The 25,541-nt window shown below is 39.8% G+C and overlaps 1 protein-coding gene across 1 annotated transcript in view; it reads left to right on the top strand.

Moving 5' to 3' along the window:
* Positions 1-25,541, top strand: part of tnfsf10l (TNF superfamily member 10, like) — a 67,748-nt gene that overhangs the window by 12,341 nt on the left and 29,866 nt on the right. Inside the window, exon 2 of the mRNA XM_007561738.2 lies at positions 18,529-18,678. Within this exon, the coding sequence (XP_007561800.1) occupies positions 18,529-18,678 (150 nt within the window). The remainder of the gene's footprint in view (positions 1-18,528; positions 18,679-25,541) is intronic.

A 25,541-nucleotide genomic window follows, 5' to 3' on the forward strand; every position in this document is an offset into this window, starting at 1 on the left:
GTAGTTTTCCACTGTGTCAAGCTGGAGTGTGTTACTGTTTACTAGATGTGAACATTTCCTTTTATTTTATTTAGTTTTATGATCTGTTAGTGTAATTTAATGGTTTATAAGTGGCCTCAAGTTGTACTATTAAGTGAATAAATCAGAAAGTAGGTCTACCTATCAATTTCAGTTTTTTGTTTCAAGCATCTGCCAAGCTGAGGTGAGTGAACCACCATCAGTGCTGATAGCATTTTGGTCAGATTTGGCCATTTCATACTTTTGTCATTGTTGAAATATTGATGAATGTATCCAAAGAATTGAATATTCTGGTGATGAAACATTTTAGCTTCAATAACATCCCGTGCCAGCTACGCTAAAGCTAACATAGACAAAATGCTAGCTCTGGATATACTCTGTAAACAAAGATTTACTCTACTTCAACCATACAACAGTGTAGTTATATTGGAAATATTTACAAATGTATGCACATTTCTATTTCCCACCTTTTGAATGTATACTTATAAACAACAGTGGAAACTTAGCATAAGGCTAATAAGGCTAGCTAATGACAAGCAACAGCTCATAAAAACTAGACTAGATTTTATGTCATTATGGGGTGTTATTGGGTTAGCATGATCCCAGCCTGAAAATGGAGATTTGTCCTGGTACAAGAAAAACATCTTGTTAGAGTCAGCCAGAACATGTCCACAGGCATTTTCTCTTTCTAATTCTATGTTTTTTTTTACTCTGAACTCAGTAATAAGAGCTGCCTGTCCACCTGTCAGATCGCATAAATGTAACAATTAAATGACCATTGAATGCTTTTCACTCTAATCTCTCCCAAATCTCTTTTCCAGCACTTGTCCATGATGGTTTACTCACTAAACCTCACTGTTGGCCTCATCCCTTCTTGCCAATAAAAAACATTTTGGTTTTGACTTTTTAAAAAAAATCTGTTTATAACCCCTTTTAGCTTTTAGTGGTAAAAAATAAAAAAGAGACAAAATCTCTGGTCATTGTTGTTCCATTCTCTCAGAGTTTCTGGACTGAAGCAAATTTTTGGCCGTACGTCTCTTGAAATAACTTCACATTTTTAGGAGCTTCTAAGGTGTTTGGACATGCAGGAACATAAGTCATCCGTAAATCAACCTTTGAGCACACGTTTGGCTCCGTGTGCAGCTGCCGAATGGAAAACCGTAATAACAGCTTCGGGGCGAAAAGGGTAGTAAGTCAAAACTTCCCTTCAAGTCTTGAATTTAAAGTCATGTTGTCATTTTTTTGTTAACTGTCTTTACCTGTAAAATACAGCCGGCGAGCGGGTACAAACTCCACATGGCAGCGTTGTAGCACCGACACGGTGGTGTGTCACAAAAAGAACTGATTGCGTTTTCCACGAATTGCCATTTTCGATGTTTAATTTTTGGGTTAATTTGAATTTAGTTTTTCATATCCAAATAAATGGAGTGATTCCTTCCAGACGTTTGGCAGAGAGGCAGACGAGACACATACTGTACTGGTTATGAGAAAAGCACAGAAGTCTTGTTTCCAGAAATGGATGCGTAGGCCTCAGCCTTTTGTAACATAGATAAAAATCTAGAATTATTATGAAAGCATGCTTCCAATATCAGACCGGGGCTTTAAAAATATTACAAGCAGGGAGCGAAAACAAGAAACCTCCAGACGTTTAACCGTTGCTTACATGTTTCGGCTTCTACTTTGAGAGTTACATTGATGTTCCTCTAGGGGAGCTCATGATGAAACGGATCATTTCATATCATTCATTTATGAAATGTGTTGTGAAACTTCCAAGATAAAGGCTAAAAAAAATCTAAAATAGAGCTATAATTCTGTGAGTAAAGTAAAGAGTATTGAAAAATCGCCTCCTTAAAGAGAGATTTTTAAAGTAGAGTTTCATAAAATGATCAGTTTATATCTTCCCTGTAATAGATAACTCTTTTTATTCGGTGTGTCATAATTGGTTGGCCAAAAAGGCTGAAGGTGGATCGGTTTAGTAGCCGTTACGCTAGTTTAGTTCAAGATCAGAATGAACGTCTACTGTCTAAAAGCAGCACAAGTTTTAAAAATGTTGCTCAGGTTTATGTGAACATTACACTAAAAAAAGACAACAGGTGATTCAACTTTAAAAATTACACTAATTTGTTGTAGGTAATCAAATTCAGTTTATTCGAGTAAATATATTAAGTTTACTAAGTTGTCAGGTTAAACAAATGAACATAAAGAAAGTTTGACAGACTTAATTCGATTACGTCTGACAAATTTACAATATTTTCTGAAGTTGAACTTGTGGTCTCTTTTTTTCTGCGTAGGGTTGGAAGCAACACCAAATGTCAGTTTCATTAGTAAAAGACTTTCTGGTTGGAATAATTGGTTAGGATGATTATCTATTTTTGCCCATTTGTCTTTTTTTGCACACAAAGTTGCTTCCAAAAGTTTGAAAAAATCTCTGGTATCTCTGTAAATAACATTCCAATGCAATATGCATAACAGATAAAAGTTGTTTTTGAGACGGGAGTCACTTAAAAATCATAAAAAATAAAATCAGATTCGGTCTCATGGAGCGGCCGTTAGCTTTAGCCTTTTGTTGAATCTGGTTTTAAGCGAAGAGAGAGAGGAAACTACATACGTCACGCAAGACATTTACTCTTAATAAACTTGCTTTTCTGTTTTTGGTCTTTCACAAGACAGAAACATCCAGGAAATTTTTCCAACTCGGCTCTCGACACTAATCATCTCATTTAGAGAAAGATCTATGAACTGGAATAGCTTCCCTTTCAAGCCTGGATTCTCGGAACAATCAAGGAAAACGTAATAATGACAATAAATCCCTCTTGAGTCTCTAACAGGTTCCCTTGGCTTCTAAAAGTTGGCAAATGTGCAAGTTGGCAGCGTCAGTAGTGCTCAACACCTCATGAAATATTTTAGATGTTTCTGAGCAATTTCTGCGGGATAACAATAACCGGTCGAGTCGCATGGCAAAGTTACAGCACGTCAACAAAGAACAGCTGTGGAGAGGAGGCCTTGACGGGTGTCACACTGGCGTGGCTTTGAATCTAAATTAAAAAAATAGATCTAGTTTCTATCAAACCCTTCTGGAATAACACAAGCCATGACCGAAATGAAACACGTTTAGCTTTCATTTGAGGATAAATCTTCTTTTCTTCTCTGCTCTGATCTGTCGAGAAGAGTCATTGGGAGAATAAGCCATCACTGAGAAATATTGCACACTAATCACGAGCAGTGTGACTTTATTTGCAGATATTGTTTTGAATCAGGATAAAGTGTTGGGATTTGAAAGTGGTAGACTCTGATGAAGTTGTGGTTTCTTTCATCAGAGAATCAAGGCAAAACTCCAGGTGTGTTTGGATGAGGGAATAACATCATAACATGATGTAAAGCAAAAAAAAAAAAAATCTATTTAATATAATACTGCCCATTTAAAAGAAAGCACACTCTTTATTTTCACTATAAAAGGAATTTAAAAAGCAAAAATATGCATCAACTCAAACCCTCAACAAAGTTTAAAGTTTTAAGAGACAAGACAATCATTGATAGGAGAGCAACTCAGGTGGCATTTTGGATAAATGTGATTAGAATAGCAGAGCTTGAAAATATACGCACGCCCAAACCGCTAACCAGAAGGTCACACAAGACGCCTTGTGCTCTCTGAAGACACTAATTCAGGAAAAAGTCCTCCTCCATCAATGATTTCCTACGGCACATTAACCTCCCGTGGATGTAGGCGCTACAACTGGAATACCAGGATGTGACACCAAAGGTCAGCACAGTCTGAGCCAAGACTTTGTTGAAAATGACCAGGACATTGGTGGGGAGTCATGTACATTTGACCTGCTTTAGGAAACACAGCCTCTGCTAGGCCTGCTATGCTATGCTAGCGATTCTCTTAGTGACTCTGAACCAAAAACACTAACAGGACAAAGGAGACTTTCTCTTTTACAAGTCTATTTTTGCTTTGCACTGTGAAACGTTCTCCATACCACCAAGTTTATTTTTCGCAATACTCTACCCTCACCTCATTTCAGGCGCAAACTCATGTCTGAAAGCTTTTCAAGGGGAAAGTTGTTCAGGTACGCCATCGGATTTAATCTCCACATCTGTAATCCAAGCACATGTAAACACAACTCAGACCTTCTGCAGAGGTTTCAGTAGGAATGTGAAAGGTAGAATCCCTGAGTGTTTGTTGTGGCTGACGCTGACATCTCTCTCTCTCTCAGGCTGACAGGCAGGCAGACGTTTCTCATACAAACAAACTCTGTTTGTCGTTCCAGTTTTGCCCGAGTACCTTCTCTTTTCTTTTAAACAATAGCTGCAACACGACTCTAAAAGTAAGGGACTTAAAGTTTCAGTCTCCCCGAAGTGCCTGCGATTTTTGCCTTGAAACAAACTCCAGTCAGCTGCAATACATGTCAGCGTAGAAACACATAGAGGTCTGCCTTGAGTCATGCTTTGTCATCACCTGCATACATAACCACATTTACTGTAAATGACAAACGTGCCCACCCACAGGCCTCTTTATCAGCCCGCGGGACACACATTGTCTCAGTTTGTGGCGTTTCACCACATCCACTGAGTGTCCTTGAGTCAGCATCTGCTTTCAACTGGGCTTTAATAGTTTTTTTCCCCTCGTCTTTTTTTCCATCCACTTCACTTAATCGAACAGGATTCATAATGAAAAAATATTTTCTTGAGTTTGTCTTGATCTGCTGAGGCAAAAAATGTTCTGGTTAATCTGAATTTGGTTAAATACACACCCTGAAGATAAACGTTCTCCAGCTGTGTCTGCTCAGATCGGATGCCACGTCGGAGCCGCTGCATGCATTTTCAATTGCGAGTCGTCTGGTGAGAGAGGGAGCTTTAATAATTGCTGTGATTTTTGCTGCTACATGGAGCAGTGAGTTTAACGGAGGGGGGCAGCCGGCGTTTGGGATATCACAATGTTAAGGGTCTCTGTGCATTAATTGAAGGCCTTGGGGAAAATCCAAAGAGCAGGGGAAGAGCGTGTGACCCTTACCGGTACGTTCTTGTATTCACACAGTTTTTGGCTCAGCTTTGAGCCCCAGAACTCTGGGAAAACCTGTGTGATCAAGTACAGATAAAGAACCACAAAGCAAGCGGACTGTAGATAGAATGTGAAGATCCCGTCTTGTTCTGTTGGACCCAACATTTGGGTGTCGTCTCATGGCTCATGTATCATATTATCCACACAAAATGCATAACCTTTAGTGAACTGTTTTGGGGATCCAGTTTTAGTGTGTTGCAATAAACCAGATACACTTGAGTTAAGTTTTATACTCTTATCTGATGTTGTGGATTGGATGTTGTTCACATGTCCTATCAGATGGTCTGTTTACAAACTCTTCATAATCTTTAAATAAATGATAAGTTGCATCTTCTGCTCAATCCTGGGACCCCTCCTGGTGAATGTCTACATTGTTCCCACTGGCTCAGGTTATTACAGGAAATACGATTAGCTACCACAGCTACGCAGATGATGCACAGCTCTACAGTACGATGTGAGCGGGAGGCTGAACCCATCCAACAAGCACTGAACAGATACTTAGAACAAATCAGTGTGTGGATGTGTGATACCTTTCTCCAGCCGAACAGAAACAAAACCAATTATCTTGGGACCTAAAGAAGAACAATGTAGCGTCAATGCACACAGTTGCCTTTGATCAACATACTTGATGTGTATTTGCTTCATGATTTTAATGATGACTTTGCACAAAATGTAATGTTCACTGCTTCACAATTGGATTGTGATGATTTTGATGCTCATCACAATGACGTAAAGCACTTTGAGCCGCCTTGTTACTGAAATAAACTTGACTTGACTTGAAAGATAAATCCTGACAGCTTACTTTCTCTTTCTCGCCCTGATTTACTGGAAACCACGGTCGCCTTGAGCATTTCTGCCACTACGTGAGAGCACCGGTGACAGAGGCACACTGGAAAGTCCAGATTTCTTCTCACCGATCCTTCGTTTTGTCATTTTCCTCTTCCACCAATGCTTAAGTGATATCAGGAGCCAGAAACACAACTCCCGAAAGAAAAGCTAACCTTCGTTGTAGCCGAGTTAGATAAAACAAAACCTCGCCATAAACTCAAAGGGAGCCACACTGTCTGTATCTTTATCTCCACAAATCTTAACAGCTCCTTTTTTCCCCCAAACAGTGACATTCTTAATTGTTTGAAGCAAGAAGGAAGTTAAAACAGAAATAAAGAAACAGCAGGCAGGTTCCACCCTGCTTTTGTATGTCTTTAAACTCTCTAAACTGGAAGAAATCCAAAGGGGCAAAATTCACAAAGAAAGGTCATCGTTCCCACATGCACGAGCAGGGAGTGGTTTTCTGCTGTCTCGCTGCGGGGTTGTGTACACTCTCACGAATATTAGCTCATGCAAACCCCCGCCTGCACCGTCGACACAAAAAAAAAAACCTGATTGCATGACTTGGCGTTGCGCTTGGCAGGTGAAACAATCGGCTGTTAGCGCTCCACGGGTCTCAGAAGCACATGCTGGTTAGATGACATTCTGCATTCCTAGTGACAAAAGGAAACCTGCAGCAAATTCCCAGAGGAGGAACCCAACTCAGCTAAATTCAAGCCCGCCTTCGTGCGTTGAGTTGTTGTTGAGCAGAAGAATAATTAACACTTTTGAAATGGAAATGCTACGGTCAGAACAATAATAGACAGAACATTTTTTTAGCAAAAGCTTCAACTCCTTCAAAATGGTCCCGGCCACTAAAAAGAAAAAGTACAGCAGTAAAACACAGTGTGATGTACGGAGGTAGGAATGTCTTCTCGCACTCCACTCTGCTCTGGCCATAAGGCCATTATGTGACATCCATCTGTGTCTAATTCCACATAATGGTCCTTTGAATTCACATGCTTAATCTTACACAGACATATTATTGCACTGTAATTATGTGGAAAGAAAGAAAAAAACATCCCCATTACTGAATTACTCCAAAAAGTTGCAATCAAAGCAACTTTTTAATGTGTACCCAATCAACGGTGCATGCCCTCATTTAAGTCTGAAAGCAGAAATCGACCTTATGAAGGCGTTTGGTTCAGTAAGGGTGAAATCAAAGCTGAAAGGAAGAATTAAAAAAAAAACCTGCAATCCCGTTGAAGGCAATTGCAGGATTAAAATGAAATAATTTTCTTGAATGCATCATCAGCACTGTTACACTTCCAAAAACACAAAATCTTACAGAGTATTTCTGATCTAGTTTCTAGTGCAAATGTCTTCACTTGAAATAATAAAAAACTAATTTAAAGGTAACTTTCCAACAAACGATAGGAGCTTGTTTTAAGCCAATAATTCCTTTATTATTGATGAAAAAGTTGCAGATTATGTCACATGTAACGTTGGAAAAATGGTCCTGTTAATTATTCGCACAACAGCAAAGTTTTTGCACGTCTGCGTCTCATTGAATGAGTCATGATTTTGTCCGTTGACCAGTTTCACTTTCAGTTCATCTTATCGGGGAACAGTTTTGAGAAAGGAAGATCTTCACCTAAACTGAGTCCAGAGATTGGCATTTTGAGGTCGTTGTTTCCGTCGTCCGGGGAATTTTGCAAAGACCAAACACTGAAGACAGTCGAAAACAAATACGTGAGTCATGGAGTCGTAGAGGCAGAAGTGCTCATATTTGGGAGTGAGGGATCAGTTTTGGGGCTTTTCGACAAACACCTTCAGGACAGGGCTGGGGCTTTCTTGTGTTTCCAGACTTGAAAATGAATTTAATATGAAATCCAAACCTACAAGTCTGCAACAATAAGCACTGTGCAGCATTTTTGTTTCATTTCCCGATTAACTATCTTGTACTCTCTTACTTAAGGACATCAGAAGCACAGCCAGCACTGATGTGGTTGCGTGACCCCAGAGTTTTCTAGACCCCTTCACTGTTATCAGTGAAGCTCTCTTAAAGCCCACCCCCATAGAAGCTGATATGTACTGTATGTACTGTTGTTTTGACAAAGTGCAGGAGGAAGAGGGGATCCGTTGTTGCACATTAAACAAAGCCAACACTCGTTTCGATTGCTCCACTGCTGAGAAAGCCGACGGTCATTAAACATGCAACAGGGATAAATCACTTGCCTCCAACAAATAAATCAGTGTCAGATCCTCACTGACTGTCTGCCAAAAGCACACTGAAGCCCTACGGGAATGTCAAAGTGGGAAAAACATAAACTCATGTGGGCAAACTCGTACACACGCAGCGGTGCAGATTAAACCGACTCACGTTTGCCCGTCAACCAAATTGTGTGATTATTTGAGAGTTGCTTGGACAAATAAGTTATGTTTCTTCCTTACAGAAAGAAAATAATAAGCTACATGTTTTAATCAATGATTTGGCCTAATTTAGCTAGTTGTTGCTAATTACAGGTGCAAAGACTACAAATGAATTGTGCTTTTCGTTTTTTTATTGTCCTGCGGTCTTAGCATGATGTTCAGGAGGAACGTGGCAGACATCATAGTCAGACTGCGGGGAAGCGGGGCGGTATCCCGTCAGATCGTCAGTTCCCAAAACTACACACACACACACACACGCACACACACACACACACATCATCTTGCAAAAGCACACGCAGGGTCAGTGTGACCCAATGACCTAATTTCTTAAGACTGTGGGAGGGACAAATGACTACATCACGTCTTTTTCACAGTGATTCATTACTGACAACACAATGCATCCTAATAAAAGCAGATTGAGAAACTTTCCATTGATTTGATTTGTAATTAAAGCCTTTGTTCCTTCATGCGGCGTTCCAGTTACCTCTGAAGTTGGGAATTTGACTATTTTGCCCCACTAACAGCCTGCTGCAAACCTGAAAATTTACGCAGAATGAACTCGCACGTTTTAGCTTTTTGGGCAGATTCAGCTACCGTAGCTCATGTAGTAGAGCTAATGTTATTCAACTGAGAAGACGGGACAAACTTAATGGCCTCTTGTAAAAGCACCTAATATAATATTTTATCCTAAGGATCAACTCATCCATTTTTAGTCTGAATTTTGCTGATTTGTCTCTGCCTTGCTGAAAAGCCCTCCACTACTTTGAGGATTCCTTCAATTTCATACAAACTCTACATCAGGTAAAGGAACAACAGAACCTCAGGCCGAAATAGTGAAACTGTCTGTTTAAATCCCTAGACTGGAAACAAACGAGTGTGTCTGAGGCTCAGCAGGACGGGTGGAGTCTGAGAGAGAAACTATTGAGTTCAAGGAAAACCTGCCAGTTTGCAGATTATGTTCTCTGAATTAATTATCACCGTAACTGAATCTGTGGGTTACTTTTGAGTCACTGACTCAGAGTTAAAGTTACCTTTTCTTTCCGGACTGAGAAACCACCAGGGTTTCTATCATCTCAGGGTTCAGGGGGTTTTCACTAAAGCAGCTCCTGAATCAAATACCCACATTTATCTTTATAAAACAACACAAACAAAGTACTGTACCGGATTGGGAAACTCTGTGCTGCCTTTGGTTAAAGATCCTTCAACTTGACAAATCTTCCTGGACTTGATGTAGGTAGCTTGCTTTACATACATTGTTTTTTAAATGTATTGTCACCTTCCTAAATCAATGGCCTCAGTCACTTTTTGCCAGAAGATAATTTAGGGGGAAAAAAAATTATAACTTTTGTCAAAAAATGACTTATGCCATCATTCTGGGAAGGTGGTGATATTTAACCACCAACTTCACTTTACTTGTTCACTTTATTTACAAAACAGCAAACCAAAAAGCGTTCTGCGTCACTGCTACGGCCTTCAGATGAAGCACCTTTCAAGCTGACAATCAGTTTCAGTTGTACCTCACAGATGTCTTAATTTTCTTGCCAAGTACTTTTCTGCTTGAGACACTAAGTTACTCAACACGTCGAAGCGGGTTCCACCGTGTTCCTCCGTGGGGGTTTGGGCGATACTTTCACACATTTGTTCGTTCCCTGCATCCCTGTTTGCTCGGTGTGATTTACGGGACGAGGTCTCGGCTGTTGTTTCGCCCTTTTGCTCCCCGCCTTACTCGTTTCATCGCGGAGAATGGAGAACATTGTCACCAACAGTAAACCCTTTCCTTCCCCAATCTTGCCGTTTCTCCTCCAAAAGACACACGCTGTGGTTCCAGAACTCTGCCTCGCTGGATTTGAGTTACGTGGCTGCTTCTCCTCTTCCTAATCCTCTCAAATGAGACTCCTTCACTGCCAAGGAACTCCACGCACACAGACATAGAAACACGAAATGAGGGCCAGCTTTTCCAAGTGGCCCTCTGAGATATTCTTTTCAAGGTTCGGTGTCCTGCAAAAGCCAAGCGCGCACGCACACACACACACACACACACACACGCACACACACCCCGATACACTGGTGGACATACACACTGAGAACAGGCCACACACATAATACATACGTACGCTCACGCACGCAGAGGGGGAACAGTGCGGCATTGTTCGCTCCTTCCTGAGAGTCGGCATCAGGATTTCTCTCCGTAGCCCGGTCTGTCAAACCAGAATGGACAGATATGAGGCACCGCATGTTTTCTGGCAAAGAACAGAGAAATGAAGTGCGTTCAGGTAGATCGCTTAAAAATCCGCGTACGAGTGTTTCTTGCGGGGGACGATTATTCCCCAAAGCACAACATCGTGGGGTTTATCTCCAGCGCAAGGAGATGCATAAATGATTTCACATGAGGTTCTGACATCGCGACGCATTCTTTCCCCCAGTGTTTTCGTTGTTCTTGGCTTTTAGGGGATGTCTGAAACCAATACTTGTTGGATGCAAATGCTGGACAGAAATATTCTAGTGTATTTTATAAACGGTGCCTCAGGGCAACTTTGGCTACTTCGGTATTTTCAGCATAGCTCAGGACATGAGGTCCAACGTAAAACAGTCTGAGTTTGTTTGGAGAAATAATGCCGTTCAGTGACATTAGTAGATATTCTCCAGATCTTAAAGAAATGCATCAACAGGAAACTCTGACCAGCTGCCAGCTGACACACAGCCAGGTTAAAATCAGGCAGAAATCATCAGAGCAGAGATGACTAATGACCTGTAAATGTCCCAAGATTAAGTTCATTTGACTGAAACTCAGTTTCAATAAGGGTTTAATAAAAGTAAATCTAATCTGCTTTCACTTTGCACTTATATATTCAGGACATTAAATCGGGATGAATTTTACAAAGTCAGAAACCAGGTGAGTTATGCTAACATATAAAGGCTCATATCTTTGTTGTCAACTGTGTGTTTCTTCTGTTTTTCACAGTTTTTATATTTACAACTGTAAGTTTTTACATGCTGAGGAATCATTGATTTTACTCTAAGATTATTCAGAAATTAATGTGGTTATTTGTTTATTTGTTGCATAATCTGGGTACATTGCTTATCTGCATTCTGATATTTATAACCCTTAATATTTTACAACTATCTATGGCCAATCAATGAATCCCATCCAAAATTAGATGAGACAAAGATGTTGAAAGTCACATTAGTGAACCCAGTTGTTCAACCTCATCAACACGACTTGACATGAGAATTTCAGTTTTTTCCCTTTCAATTTGTGGTCAAAGAAATTTTATTTATGTATTTTGTGAAATACATAATACCATGTTTAGTTATTTACTTCTCATGTGTAAAGGTGTAGTTACTGCAAACTAATAGAGTGCGTAACAAAACATCCAGCTCACCCAACGAGACGGTGCACAATATTGTCTTCTTGTATCGACTGAGTCAGACGATAAAAGAGTTTCAAGTCAAGCTGCTTATCATATTGAGTCACAATCCTCATTCCAATATCAGTGTGCAGCATCGCATCCAGCTGGGATTTGAGGCTTTGACCAGCAGTTCTATTTAAAAATTTGATTGACTAGACCACCAAATGCTTCACACACTGACACACAGAGCCAGAAGGAAGATTTAAAGCAGATGCGATCCGTAACGACGTTGGCGGCTAGTCTTGGTACTTTACTATCGTTTATGCAGTTACACAGTGTTCTCACACTGAAATTCTGTTTTTATGCTTATCCTCAAAGTAAAAAGTTTAAGCAAAGTGCATTTAAACTCATTAACTTCAGTTTTGACCAGTAGAAGTAACTGTGAATGTGGAGAAGCTACGAATCGGATGCTAACCTTAGCAAGCTACGGCGTACGACTAATGCTAGCAAAGCATTCTTTTCTCAGCGATTACTTTTGTGTCATTTCTTCTTGTTTTATTTTAATGTTAGCAAAATAAAAATAAAGATTCCTGTGGGAACTTTCCATTACATTTTTCAGTTTTTCCTGTGTTCGTCCATCACTGTGGTTTGGCTTCACTAGAAAACAGGAAAGGCCAAATTACAAAGAACAATCAGTCCTGCAGAAAGGATCTTCACCACCAACCTTGTCTCCATCAAGGACGTCTGCAGGTCTAGGGTCAGGAAAAGGTCAGCCAGCATCTCTGCAGACCTCACACGCAAACTGCTTAGACCTTTAGGTCGGTATTACGGAACGCTGCGTGCGAAAACAGAGACGTCTTCTTCCGATCTCTCTGATGAACGCAGTGACACCTTACGGTCCGAGTGCTCAGCTGTTCCACTGTGAAACTAAATACAACCTGAAAAGTTTGGCTGGATCTAATTTGGCGTTACACTTCAGGACGCTGTGGTCAGCGCTCCTTCCCGTGAATAATTATATTTACCAACACTCTTACTCAGTCCTGCTTTTTCTTTTTTTTCTTTTTTTTTTGACATCTGACCAGAGAAGCATCTCATTTTGTTAAACTGCACAATAGAATTACATCATTTCTCATGTCTAGCAAGTGGGGGTTTTATGTTTGCTGTTTTGTCTTTTTTTTTTTTTGGCTTTGAAAGCGGGGCGGTTGACTTATGGCTCAGAACTTAAGGGAAGTCCAAATCATGTGGATCATCACACTATTAAAACACACTGCTGTGTGGACAAGAACAGTGGGAATATTCAGTGTAAAAAAAATAAAAAATTAAACAAGATTAATCTGTTTTGACAAAAAATATATACATATTAGAACTCCAAAGCACATTGTGGTTTGCTTGTAAAATTTCAGACATTTTATGGAGTTCAAGAACAATTAATCAAAACCTAACAGAAGTGATTCCCAAAAAAACACAAAGACAAAGCGAGGTCTTAAAAAAAAATGTCTGCCCAGGCTGGACTTTAGTCGTCACGTCGATTTGTTCCGATTGCTGTTCTTGCTCCCACGATACCAGATTTTGCAACTTCAGGAATTGGCGGGGAGGAGTTGAGATTGGCAGATGCACAGCTGTCAGAGGAACACTGCAGAGAGGGAAGTTTTGACTCAAACCTCCGAAGACTCCCAAGATGCACGCTGTCAGTGCAACAAAGGCTCAGTCCCCCCGCCCTCTGGAGGCCTGCATGTCGACAGCGGCTTACAAAATAGCTCACATTTTCCTCTCTGTTTCCCAACATTTTTACTCAATCAAAGGCAAAATGAGTGAAAAATATATTTGCTGAGGTCACTAAGATTAAGATGAAACTTATGAAACTTACTTTAACGTCTCCGACGCATGGCCTGTTTTTGAGAAATATGGCTGAATAACATGCCCAAAATGAATTGAATGTATCTCAAGAAGAGTTTATTTTAATTGTTTTGGTATCAAAACAAAGGCAAGACCCTAGAGAATATGTTACAGCTCTAAAAACCATCCTGCCTGTTACGGAGGAAAGTAAATTAATATGATACACAGCAGAAATTAAGAAAAAAAAATCTATTTCTGCCTAAAAAAACAGTTCAATATATTAAGATTCCTTTCAAAGCAATGCAGGTGAAATCCAAAAAATGTAGTAAACAACAATACACAGTCTGACCTTTTACTGTGCCAAGTTTCATGACAAAAAAGTTAATCATATGAGTTTTAGAGAGGTACTACTTGATAAAAATCTAGGCGGACCTTCCAAATTAGCCCTTTTGGCACAATTTGTGCCATTTGAACTTTCTCAGTTTTTTTCTGTAGGTTCTGTTTCAATCATTTATTCTTATCATACAATAAATGGTTATTTATTAAAAATAAGTAATTACATCTAAGAATTGTTTTTGGAGGTTCCTTTTAAAAATCCACATTGCATTCATTCCTAAAAAGAGAAAAAAATAGACAAATTGTAATAGTCTAAAAATGGAACAGATTAACTCACAATAACATTTCAAATAGAATTATATAACAATGAAAATGCAAATAGCAATGAAAACTAATTTGTCAAAATGATATGATCACAGGAAACATATAACATATAAACATATAACCATTTGTACATTTAACACAGGATCAATCCTGTTGTTAAATTCATATTAGCGTTAGCATGCAATGGTACTAGCTTAATTTAAAGCCACTCTAATGTACTGAATGTAACCCTGACCACTGGACATTACGTAACACGGTTCTGTTACTTTCAGCATGTTTTTAAAATGCTGGATTTCAACAACAAAGTGCAAACACACGACTGCTACTGACAAGTTTTCTGCAGCATTTGTTACAACCTCAGTCTGGTCTGAATTGCTAGCTAGCTACATCTAGCTAGCACAACATTTTCACTTAAGGTTGTTTTTTTTATTTTACCTGTAACGTTGACATGCTATTTCAGGTCTGTATTGTAGTTTGATGAAGAGCCAGTTGTACGCTTTACAGCTTTTGAAGGATGCCAACTAACAACTTTCTTCTTCCGTCATCGTTGTAGGCCTGAAAAGCTGTAATGCTACCAAACAATCAAAAATGTTTTTGGTTTGAAAAGGTGTACTACTACGCTGTCAGCCAAATGAGGAACAGACTGTAACTCCCCGCCGCACCAACTTGTTAAAAGATAATAAAGGTTTAGATAAGACTGGGCCTAATGCCTCCTGTTTTTGCAGAGTAATGGGGCTTCATTTCAGTTTAAGATCTAAACACTGGGCCGTTCAGTCTGTTGCTTCACGTTAACCGTTTCGTCACTTTTGAGTCTCGACTCCTCAGAAGGGTCTGAAAGTTGAATGATGTGATGTTTAGCCTGTGTTATTTGGCCTGTGTTATACTGGCAGGAAAAAGCCTACACAGCAGCACAACGGGAAAGTTTGATGATGCTTCATCCAAAGAAAACCGGGGCTGCTGTGAGCCAAATTCAGAAGAGGAAAATACGTTTTACTGACATTTCTCTAGATTAGCGAAGACATTTTCTCATATTTTTTGGCAGACTATATTTAGGTGCCTCGTGCAAAAATAAATCCCAAGAATAGAAGTGTAGTGTCTGTCCAGGTTTCCTGCTTTAGCCTGTGACCTCGTACTTGCTAATGGAGCCAGAAGTTTACTTGTAATCTTGTTTTTAGCCGAGGGCAGTGATAGTAATGGCCTTTATCTCCACGCTGACTTTGGCTAGACTGTTTCCCATAATAGATCAAACACTCCCTATCCACACTGTCAAGGCCTAATGGACACTCTTACCTGCATGACCACACATACATCCACGGTCTTGGAGGAGAAACAGCTTGTCGTTTTCCTTGCATCAAAAGAGATTCCTCATTAACGATAAAGCTTTCAACCATATCCACCAAAACGGGGAGTGCGTTTTGGCAGAGTCACCAGAAACAAACTATGCGTGTTTTACACTCCTTTTCCTTGTGCAGAGCACAGCTCAGATCTTCTCATGCACGCGGGAACCTCCCCAGCACTCGAGCCGGTGGTAGCTGTCATCGCACCCTTCACAATAGACAGAGTGTCTCGGCCCAGATTCCACTGTCAGCAGTTTTTCTTGGGAAGTGTCCTGATTATACGCAGATGATCCGTGATGACCTACTGTGCTCTCTTTGTGTCAGTGCAGTACTGAAAAACAACAGGGAACATATGGAGAAGTGAGCAAGAGGAAAGCTGGGTCTGAAGGAGGGATTGAGATCAGCCTTACTCCGTGCCCCAACGTCCGCAGCTCTGTATTTCTTAGTCTTTTTATGCTGTTGGTTTCCACAGGTCACGGGACCCTTTTTCAGACGTTCGAATGCACATCTATTTAAACAGCATCCATAATATTCAGTCTTCATACTCCCACCTCCGTGTTCGGTATCTTTACTAGAGTAATCCTGAGCAAGTTCTTGTGAAAACACGCCGGACTCCAAGAGACTCTCATCCGACAGAGGAATGTGCTTCAATATTCATTTAGGTCTCTTTTAATGTTCCTCATCAAAATGTGAGGAACATTTTGTTCATCACATCAGCTAATTGACATTTTTCTTCTTTACATAACCAAAAAAATAACATTTTAATTGTAGTTTAATAATGAATCTTGTGTTGAGCACACAACAGTGATAAAAGCGATCTTTATTTTGCAGCATAATGATGTGTAAGTAGGGATATCTGGGATCATTTTCAGGGCATTTATTCATGTGAAAGGCTTAAACGTTGATGTAAACACTCGACTGAACCGGGGCAGCTAAAAGCGAGGCTCGCTCTGCTGTATCTATAAATTTCCACTGTTTGTCTCAGAGAATTAATGTTCTCAAGTGTAGACTCACTGCTTGCCACAGTTTAGAAAAATACTCAAAGCCCCAATACTCCCTTAAATAACTATAAGTCCAGAAAAGATTTAAGCTCTCTTCACCATAAATGTTGTTTTTCTGGAACATGCTGCGCGAGAAGGCAAACCGTCTCATGTCTTTGCTTCTTCTAAGAAAAGTTTAAAGACTCAGAGTGACCCATTTCCTACCGTAACACATTGGTGTTCCAATTTAGTAAAGGTGACCCAACGTAGGCTGACACCTGTATCCAATTAAACCCAATGACTTGTCCTTAAATAGATGCACAAATGTTAAGGTCATGAGTGATCTTTAAAAGAGTGGACACAACATGTCGAGAATCTTTCTTCCCGCGAACTCTTTACGCGACTCGATTCGTTTGGCCTCATATATACACACACTCTCTCGTAAAGTCGCATTATAATCTTCTACAGGAGCAACTTGATCCTCTCAGGCATCAACATGAACAATTACTGGAAGAATAATAATAAAAAAAACTGCTGTAGAAGGGAGAGAAATGTCAAAGAAAGGTGACGAGAGATAGAAAGTCAGAAAAAAAAAGGAAAAACATTTCATTAGAAAAGAGAGGTCAAGTGGAAAGAAATTAATAAAACTAAATCAGGGGGTTGAAGGAGTGCAGCAGCGTAATCTCGTTCTCGTCATCAGTGCTTGTTACAGAGTCATTAGCCAGACTTTTAGACCGTGAAAACCTCCCTGAAGGACACACACACACACACACACGCACACACACACATAAAGTTGCTCCAGAAGCAAAGACCGTCACCCATTTCGGTTCTCATAGATTTTCCTCCTAACCATAAACTTACGATCCTACATTACTGATAACAGAAATTAGTGCTTTTCCAGGATTTCTAGACTTGTTTTCTGCCACTTATTCTGGGTATAAAATGTTACTGTGGATCATCTTGAACAGCAGTCAAGTTCTGTTATCTGAAGGTCCCACTGTAACGAAACAACCTGATGCCAAATTTAGCTATATTTGAATTTGGTCTGGGGTCATTTCGCTGCTTTTTGTTGCCTTTGGGCCAACTTTATTCCAATATCAAGACCTCTTGGACTTGTCAAATAAAATATGGAGTATCCTCAACTTAATGTAGATTTGGTAAATCATAAATTTGTGAACTTCTGCACTTTATTTTTGCCTGTAAGACTTCTTAAAAGAGCAGTTTTAGTGCTTAGATCCAGTTTCGGAGCCGAAAGTATAAATCTACCTAAATTTAAGGCTTTCTAGAAACAAAACGTTTGGTAAAAAGGCCTTTTTTTATGTTTCACTAAGTCTAATACGTCAAAAAGTGGTTTGGCAAATCAAATTATTAAAAGAGACATTAGTCATTTAGAAAACGGAGCAAGGACAAGAAGTCTGGAAAATAAAGCTTTTATCTAAACTCATCAGTTTAAGTAATGAAATCTGAGAATCAGTCATGTTTACAAGATTGTCTTAGTAGTTTAAGATGATTGCAGTTCCTCGTCAAGTTTTCTTGACGTGTTTTTGCTTTGTGTTTTGCTTCCTATCTGCTCAAGAATGAGGGCTCAGGAAACTTCTAAGTTAGAGTGAAAAATGTGAAACACATGTGAAAGGAAACTGACAGAGAAGCGAGGCTACTCCCTGAACGTCCACAGCGAATGACGACACACCGGGGCATGAGGGGCTTTTAACTCGGTGACGTCCGTAGCTGTCCCTGGAGGCCAGTCGAAAGCAAGACAACTGTTTGAAATCAGATGAGATGCTGGAAGTGATTCAGCAGAAATTAAAACGAATGTGAAAAGTATGTGGGCACGAGAATCCTTTAGGGATTTTACGCTGAATCGCCTCGAGTATAAGAGCAGGGGAGGAGCTGCACGTGGTTCCTAGCTGGTTTTAATTTAAAAGATTATTTTGTTGCTTTTTGGCTAAAAGGCAGGAAAGACTGGCATTAATCCTTTGTTTTTCTGAACTTTGGTTCATATGTACCCATGCTGATTTTTTTTCCCATCCTTGTTTGCTGTACAGGTCCGTAGCCAAGGAGTGACAGAGGAACTAAAGTGCCTGAGTTTACTGAATGCTCTGGACAAGGACCAGGACATCCCAGATCAGCTGGCCCAGCTCTTCGGGGAACCATGCATCAAGTTGGCCGAAGGCATCAAGGCCTACATCTCGAAGGTAGGGAACCACCGGCGCCTTCATTCGACTATTTCAGCAAATTTATCAAGGCTCAGATTCATAGAAAGGATTTTAAGACGGTTATCAGATGTCCGTCCTACGTTTGTGTATCAGTAGTTGTGTTTCCATTGACTCTTAAAACTACAAAAAAAATAAAATAAATAAATAAAAAATTGCTAAATGGGAAAAATGCCAATTTTGCAAGAACTCACACTTTTTGATGAACGTTTTTGTGCTCGGATGAGGTGGGATTTTTTTTAGTCGTATCGAAACCTGTTTTTTCGCAACATGCCAGTTTGTATGCAGGACCAAAGTGCTAATTTACAGGCATTAGCATTCTTGGACCGTGCGCAGCTAGCTCCAACAGAAGTCTCCTGGCATTGCCCAGTTCACCACAAGTTGAATTTGTCATTAAAAACTGTTGAATTGATATCTCTCTTGTGAAATTGTCAACTACAATTTCCCCAAAATTGTAGCCGTTCCCAAGTAGCTTGTCGCTCCAACGCCTCAATAGGACGCTAACGTCTCGTCTGGTAGCTAATGGCTGCTAGCGCCTTGGCTAAAATGTGAACATTATCTCATGTAACTGTTTACATCTGTCACTGCCATGTTTTTTAATGACTTATCATGTGAACAAGGTTTTTCATGTGTGATTTTAATCACATTTCTTATCTAATGAAAACACAGCTATTCCAAAATTGTGTTTTTTCTGACATTATCAAAAAAAAAAAAGTGAAAAAGTTTTGCGCACATTTGTAATGGAAACGGAGCTTAGTGTGCAAAATGCACTGGAACACTTTATGAAATACAAATAAAAGCAGAAAGCAACGGTTTAATCCTGAACAAAAGCATGTAATTGATGATTGATAACCAGCTGAAATGCACTATTAAATAAAGTTCTGCTCTGTAAAATTAGATGTTTTTGAGGCAGGAATAACTGCAGCGCGTCCAAAAGTCGCTGTCAGCGAAGTGACTATCCACATTTTCACAAATCTGCAACCCATTACTTCCCACTTCCTCACACACACACGATTTGTGATAAATGGGGCTAGTTGAAAATCTGTGGAAGCGCCGGTGAACCTTACAGAAACTTCCAACTGCATCGGCTTTAAAGAGCCAGAAACATTCGCAAATGTTTTTCTTTCAAGTTGCTTCACATCAAAATTAAACAAAGAGCATATTTTGCTAAGAGTCTGTATTTCATGCCTACTCTACCTTCTTATTAATTCTATCATTTAAAAGACATTAAAAAATCTTCTGTTTACAAGTTTCCACAGAGTTACAGTCTCTCGCCTAAAAAGCGCAGTTTGACCACAGAGTTGTGGTTTTATGACCTGGCCCATCGGCATTTTAATATAAAGTCGTTATCGGTGTGCGTTCGTTCGGCCGTCTCTGCAAAGCGCCCGGATTGGGACCAGATGGGTTTGGCTTTTGGGTTGCAGCTTGAGCTCCTTTTGCTCGGTTCCAGCGAGCGCAGAAAACATCTGCAGGGACCAATGCAGACCTCAGGGCGGGAGCGACTGTGCACATTTGTCACTGTAATAGAGCAACGGTCAGCTGTGACGGAGTATTAGTCATTTAAAATAAATACATATTCACACGACACAGGGGGTGGACACAGGTAAACCCAGGTGGACGGTTTTGGACAGCCAAACAAGTCTCTGGAAAATTTACATAAGTCATAACGAATGAAATAAAGTGTTTGAGTGACAGTTCACTGGAGACGTGTTTCATAAAATACCATCGTTTCTCATCCGTGGTGATGGAAACTTCAACCATCACCACGAACAAACTCGAACAGTTTGTTGATATTGAAAACTGCAGATCTGCCGCTTTTTGATAAAAAACCCCATCATTCAGTGTCGCTTTATGGGGCCTGTTGTTGTTAAAGTAATGAAAGACAGATATTGTCGGGATGAGTAATGGCTGGCGTTTGGAATCTGGAAGAGACCTGTCGGTACTCTGTATTAGCCACAGGGGGGCTCATCGTCTTAGCGTTTGTGCTCAACGGCTGCCATGTTTGTAACATATGAAGTCTTAAAACGACTCCCACATCATTTCAACATGTGCAGCGAATGGTAGCATGCAGCTAATAGACTCAAATCCCTTGAACTTTGTTACATTCTGTCATGTCATAACAACAACGTCAGCGTGTTATGTTGGGATTTCGTGAGAGGAAACACACAAAATGAAGACAATGAGAAAATGAAGCAACGTTTTTTAGCAACGGTTTCTAAAAACAACAAACAATCCAACGTTGCTGCACATTCTCAATGGGATTTAGGTCTGGACTTTGACTAGACCGTTCTAAGAATCCCAAAGGAGTTCAGTGTTTATGTTTAACCCTTTAACTGTGAACATTTATCGTACCGTTTATCACTTATCGTGATAAATTTTTATCACGATAAGAATTTTTGGGTTTTATTTTTATTGTCACGATAAATTCCAATTAAAGAGTTTTTTTTATTTAATACTTTAAATGCTGTTACTGATTGTTAGTTTCAGTATTTTCTTCACTGTTTGTTAAATTTGACAATATGATCAAATCCAGTTAATGTGTTCAGTATAATCACACTTCTTTATGTCACTGGTGTTTTAAAGAAGCATGTTATAAATGGGGATGTTTTTTAAAAGCAGTATTTGTATTTATATATTTGTGGAGCTGTAACTGTGTCGTTGCTCTGAGAGTATTTGCAGCACAGAGTGGATTTGCCCAAAGCTTCCATCTAAACGCCCAAACCTGTCCTGACTTTTTGTTTTATTTCTGTCTGTTTATTTTTTAACCAATAGAAGATTTACCTAAGTGAGCTTACAGGCAGGTGTAAAACTTACTCCTCTGTGTGTGTCCGCGTGTGTGTGTGTGTGTGTGTGTGCGTGTGTGTGTGTGTGTGTGTGTGTGTGTGTGGGGGTGTGTGTGTGTGTGTGTGTGTGTGTGTTTGTGTGTGTTTGTGCGTGCCAGGTGTTTGCAATGAACCTGTCTGACTCTTATTCTGTCTAACTGATGTTTGCCAGTAAGGGTGGAAACTTCTTTTGAAGCCGCAGGTGAATTAGTTAGCTATTTCCTTCTTACGAGAAGTCAAACCTGGCTCGTCTCGAACTCTTGTTAATTATTACTATCACTGTCTTATGCAACTCCAGCTGCAATACAATATTTTAATAATACTATTTCTGGTAAGATACCAGACTTGTTTTTAAATGGCGGAAAAAAAGAAATCTGTTCAAAGAATAATGTAAATATAAAAAAGCGGCAGGGCAATTGTTATATTAAGTGAACAAACCCTTAAACTAACACTTTTGTTTAATCACTGTTTAATCATCTACATATTGACGTGCCAGTATTTTCCCTTTACCCTGTATAACTCCTTCTGATGGATCAGATTATGACCTCTAGAGGTGTTTTTTAAATTTAGTTGTGAACTTTAACTAGACCGTTCCAATTGGAGGAAAATGTAGTGTTTCCATTGGAAGTTTTTTTATGTTGAGTCGATCCTTTAGGTAAGGATGCAAATAAGCAAACATCTTGATTTTTTGTCTTTTAACGTTGGTCAGACTTACTGCAGTTAATGGAAAGTGTGAAGTAAATGCTAAAATCAACCAAAAGTGACTGAAGCGATTTATTATGGTCTCTTTTTATTACGCCATCAAACCCGGTAGTTCAATCGGGGTGTGTGCGTTTTCCAGATTTACTCTGTCAGCACTGATGTTTTCCCAACTTAGATAATTAAAGACCGAGATTAAGTTGACATTTCTTTGTAAATGCACCTCATTGTTTGAAACATTGTGCAACAGGTTCATTTGAATAAATTTCACATTTCTGTTTGAAAAAACAGAAACATGAAAAACTATTTGCCTGAGAAAGTTTCAGTATTTCCCTTCTTTTTGCTCAGAATAAAGAAATAATAAAACTTATTCTCCTTATCTTTCTAGTCATAAGACTGCAGAACATACCAGAGTTGTTTACATCCAGCACAGCTGTATGACTGAATCCAGGCTTAATTTGATATTTGACAAGGTAGTTTACCCTTCATTTCTTCTGTCGCAAACAGGAAAGCGGCTCCCTTGAGTGTGACACTGACCTCTGACCTGCTTTAAATTGGTTCCTATGAGGGTAGAAAAACTTACAGTAAGTAGCCCCGGTCAAACAAAGCCACTGCACATAATGTGCACTAAATTAGTTCAGCCTCAGGCAGCCTCTCCATCTGCTCTGGCTGCGTTCGTCTGTATAGGCACCTGGTTCTGCTTGGCTGTGACTTGTGAGATTTGCTCAGACAAGCGGGGACTTTACAGTATTTGTTTTGGATGTAACCAGGAATTTATTACTTGATTCTAGTACAAAAAAAAGAAAAAAGAAAGAAAGAAAAGGAGTCATCTTCCTTATAAAAACACATCCCTGTTGATTGCTGATGCAGGTACGATGGCGGCTTGGCCTCCAAGATGCAGATCATCACCTGAACGACGAATTCACAGTAAACCAATCCAGACACACACCAGTTGACACAAGTCATTGTGATCTTGCAGTCCGTAAGCGTGCAAACAGATAGCCATTGAATCGCATTTAGGTCATTTCTGCTGCTGAATCAGAATGAAAATGCTTGTGACTAAAGGAAGCTGCGTTAAGAGTCTCAGACACACACACACACACGCACACGCACGCACGCATACACACAGACACACACACTCTTAACCCCGCTGAGTCAGTCCAACATTTTCAGTCATCTTGTAGTAGACATCGCCAGGAGGACTTTTCCCACTTCGTCTCAGTGTCTGGACACTTAGAGCCATTTAGCTTCGTCCACCTCATTTCCTATTGCCTCCATAGAGGCACACATACACACACACACACACACACACACATACACGCACACACACACAAATGAAACAAAACTGTATTTTACTTTAAACCAGTAGTGGACTTCAAAGGTTTCGGTGACTTTAGCGTACAGTTGTTCTTATAGTTGCTGTCACAGTTTCTCTTGTGGCCAGTCACGTACCCAATAATAACATTTTAGCAAAGCTTTTTATGTTTCAGTTATGACTTCAGCATGTTGATTAGTTTTGATCTCTTAATTACATAGATTAATTTTTAATTAATCTAATTCTTTCAGAGTGAAGGTACTACTTACTTTGTGAATAGATAGAATATAAGCCATTAATTGCGATTAATTCGAAACCCTGTGAAGTTCCTAATTTGAGTTGGACAATCTGCACTTTGGAATTAGCTGTCTAATACATATATAATTTTTTTATGGTAATTTCCTTCCCCTCGGATCTCTTGACAGTTGGTCGGTTGTGGGTTATTAGTGTGTTCTGGGTCTGATTGTCCTCCCACAGGTACCAATTACCTCCATTTGCAGAGGGCCAATGGCTAAGAACAGTCGGCTCTTGTAAAAAATGTACTTAACGATCACCTTAAGCAAGCCAAAGACTTTACAAACTCAGAGCCTAAGTTTTTTGGAGTAACTGGACATTTACTTCTTTCCTTTAAAATTCTACATGAAAATGGACGTGCGTGTGTTTTTTGCCAATCTGTCCCCTTGCTAGTTCTTTGTTTTACCTTTCAGCCCTTCGCCGCCTCCTTCCTCTGGGCTCCACTTGTACGATACAATCGGAGCGCGCTGCTCCACGCCCCTCTGCTCCGCAGTGGACAGGAACGGGAATGTCTAGCGCTCCTCCTGTAGGAAAGTCAAAAACTCTTGCTGGTGAAAAACATCCAAACACATTAACGTCCAATTACCCTCTTATAAACTTTCACATGATTAGATGTTGATTCATGAAGTGGGCTTTCCTGTTGGGTCTCCTTTTTGGCGTTTATTTCCTGTCACTTGCGGAGGAAAAACATACTGTGGAGTTTACCTTTTTCTCAAATAACATTGCGGTTGCGTTTTTAGCGTGTAAAGTCAGGTCAGCTTTTGGAGATTTCCGTGTCCTGATTTTTGTTAACATTACGTCACCCGATGAAGCCGAGATGGTGGTTAGAGCAAAGCTGGCAGACCGAGCAGGCGCCGTCTCTTTCTTTCCTTATAAAATGCTTCAGTGAAAGGCTTGGAGATGTAGATTTTCAGTCCAGGCAGAAACCTCAGTGGATTATCTGACAATCTTAGAAAGCAGCTACACAGCTTTACACCAGTAAATATCCTACACAGTAATCGTTAATGCATGACACACATGCTCCTGCATTGTTTATTGTAATGGAGCCGTTCGTTCTCAAACTTTCTCACAAACGCAAGTCTCAGAGTGGCTTAAAATCAGTACAGAACAGCCGGAGATGAGATGCACTGGCGTGCGTTGTGGATGGGAAAATGTCTAAAGTGTTTAAAAAGTAAAAAAAAAACAAAAAAAACAGTCTTTGTGTTTTTGTAACATATTTAGACGAATGGCCATTTAATATTGGTTTTAACAATACTGTAAAGTTGACCTTGAACAGGTGAGGAGAGGTCAGTGGGCTACACAAAACATGTTGACCACATTCTTCCAGACTAACTGCTGCTGGCCCAACTCAACATTTACACAGGCTGCAAACAGATTCGCTTTGACAAGCATTAGTTGAGCCTCCTGTAAAACCAATAACAATGGACAGTAAGTCAACAACAAAAAACATCTGTCTTTTCCAGCAGCCATTGTACAGCACATACAGTGGTAAAACCAGCTGACCAAACATGCTGGAGCTCAGCTTTTGTTGCTAGGTGACCTAACAATTGGGAGGTTTTGAAATGACTCATTTTACCAGAAACCAAAAAAAAGTAATTGTTCACCAGAAATCGGCTAGTGCTTGAGGTGTTTTTAGAAGCAGTTGAGACCCAAATGGAAAAGTAAAAACATGCAAAAAGTTTCCATAATAGGTCCAAACAATTAGAAATGTAAAA

Source organism: Poecilia formosa, unplaced genomic scaffold (assembly GCF_000485575.1).
Source record: "Poecilia formosa unplaced genomic scaffold, Poecilia_formosa-5.1.2 Scaffold130, whole genome shotgun sequence".
Taxonomy (NCBI): Eukaryota; Metazoa; Chordata; class Actinopteri; order Cyprinodontiformes; family Poeciliidae; genus Poecilia; species Poecilia formosa.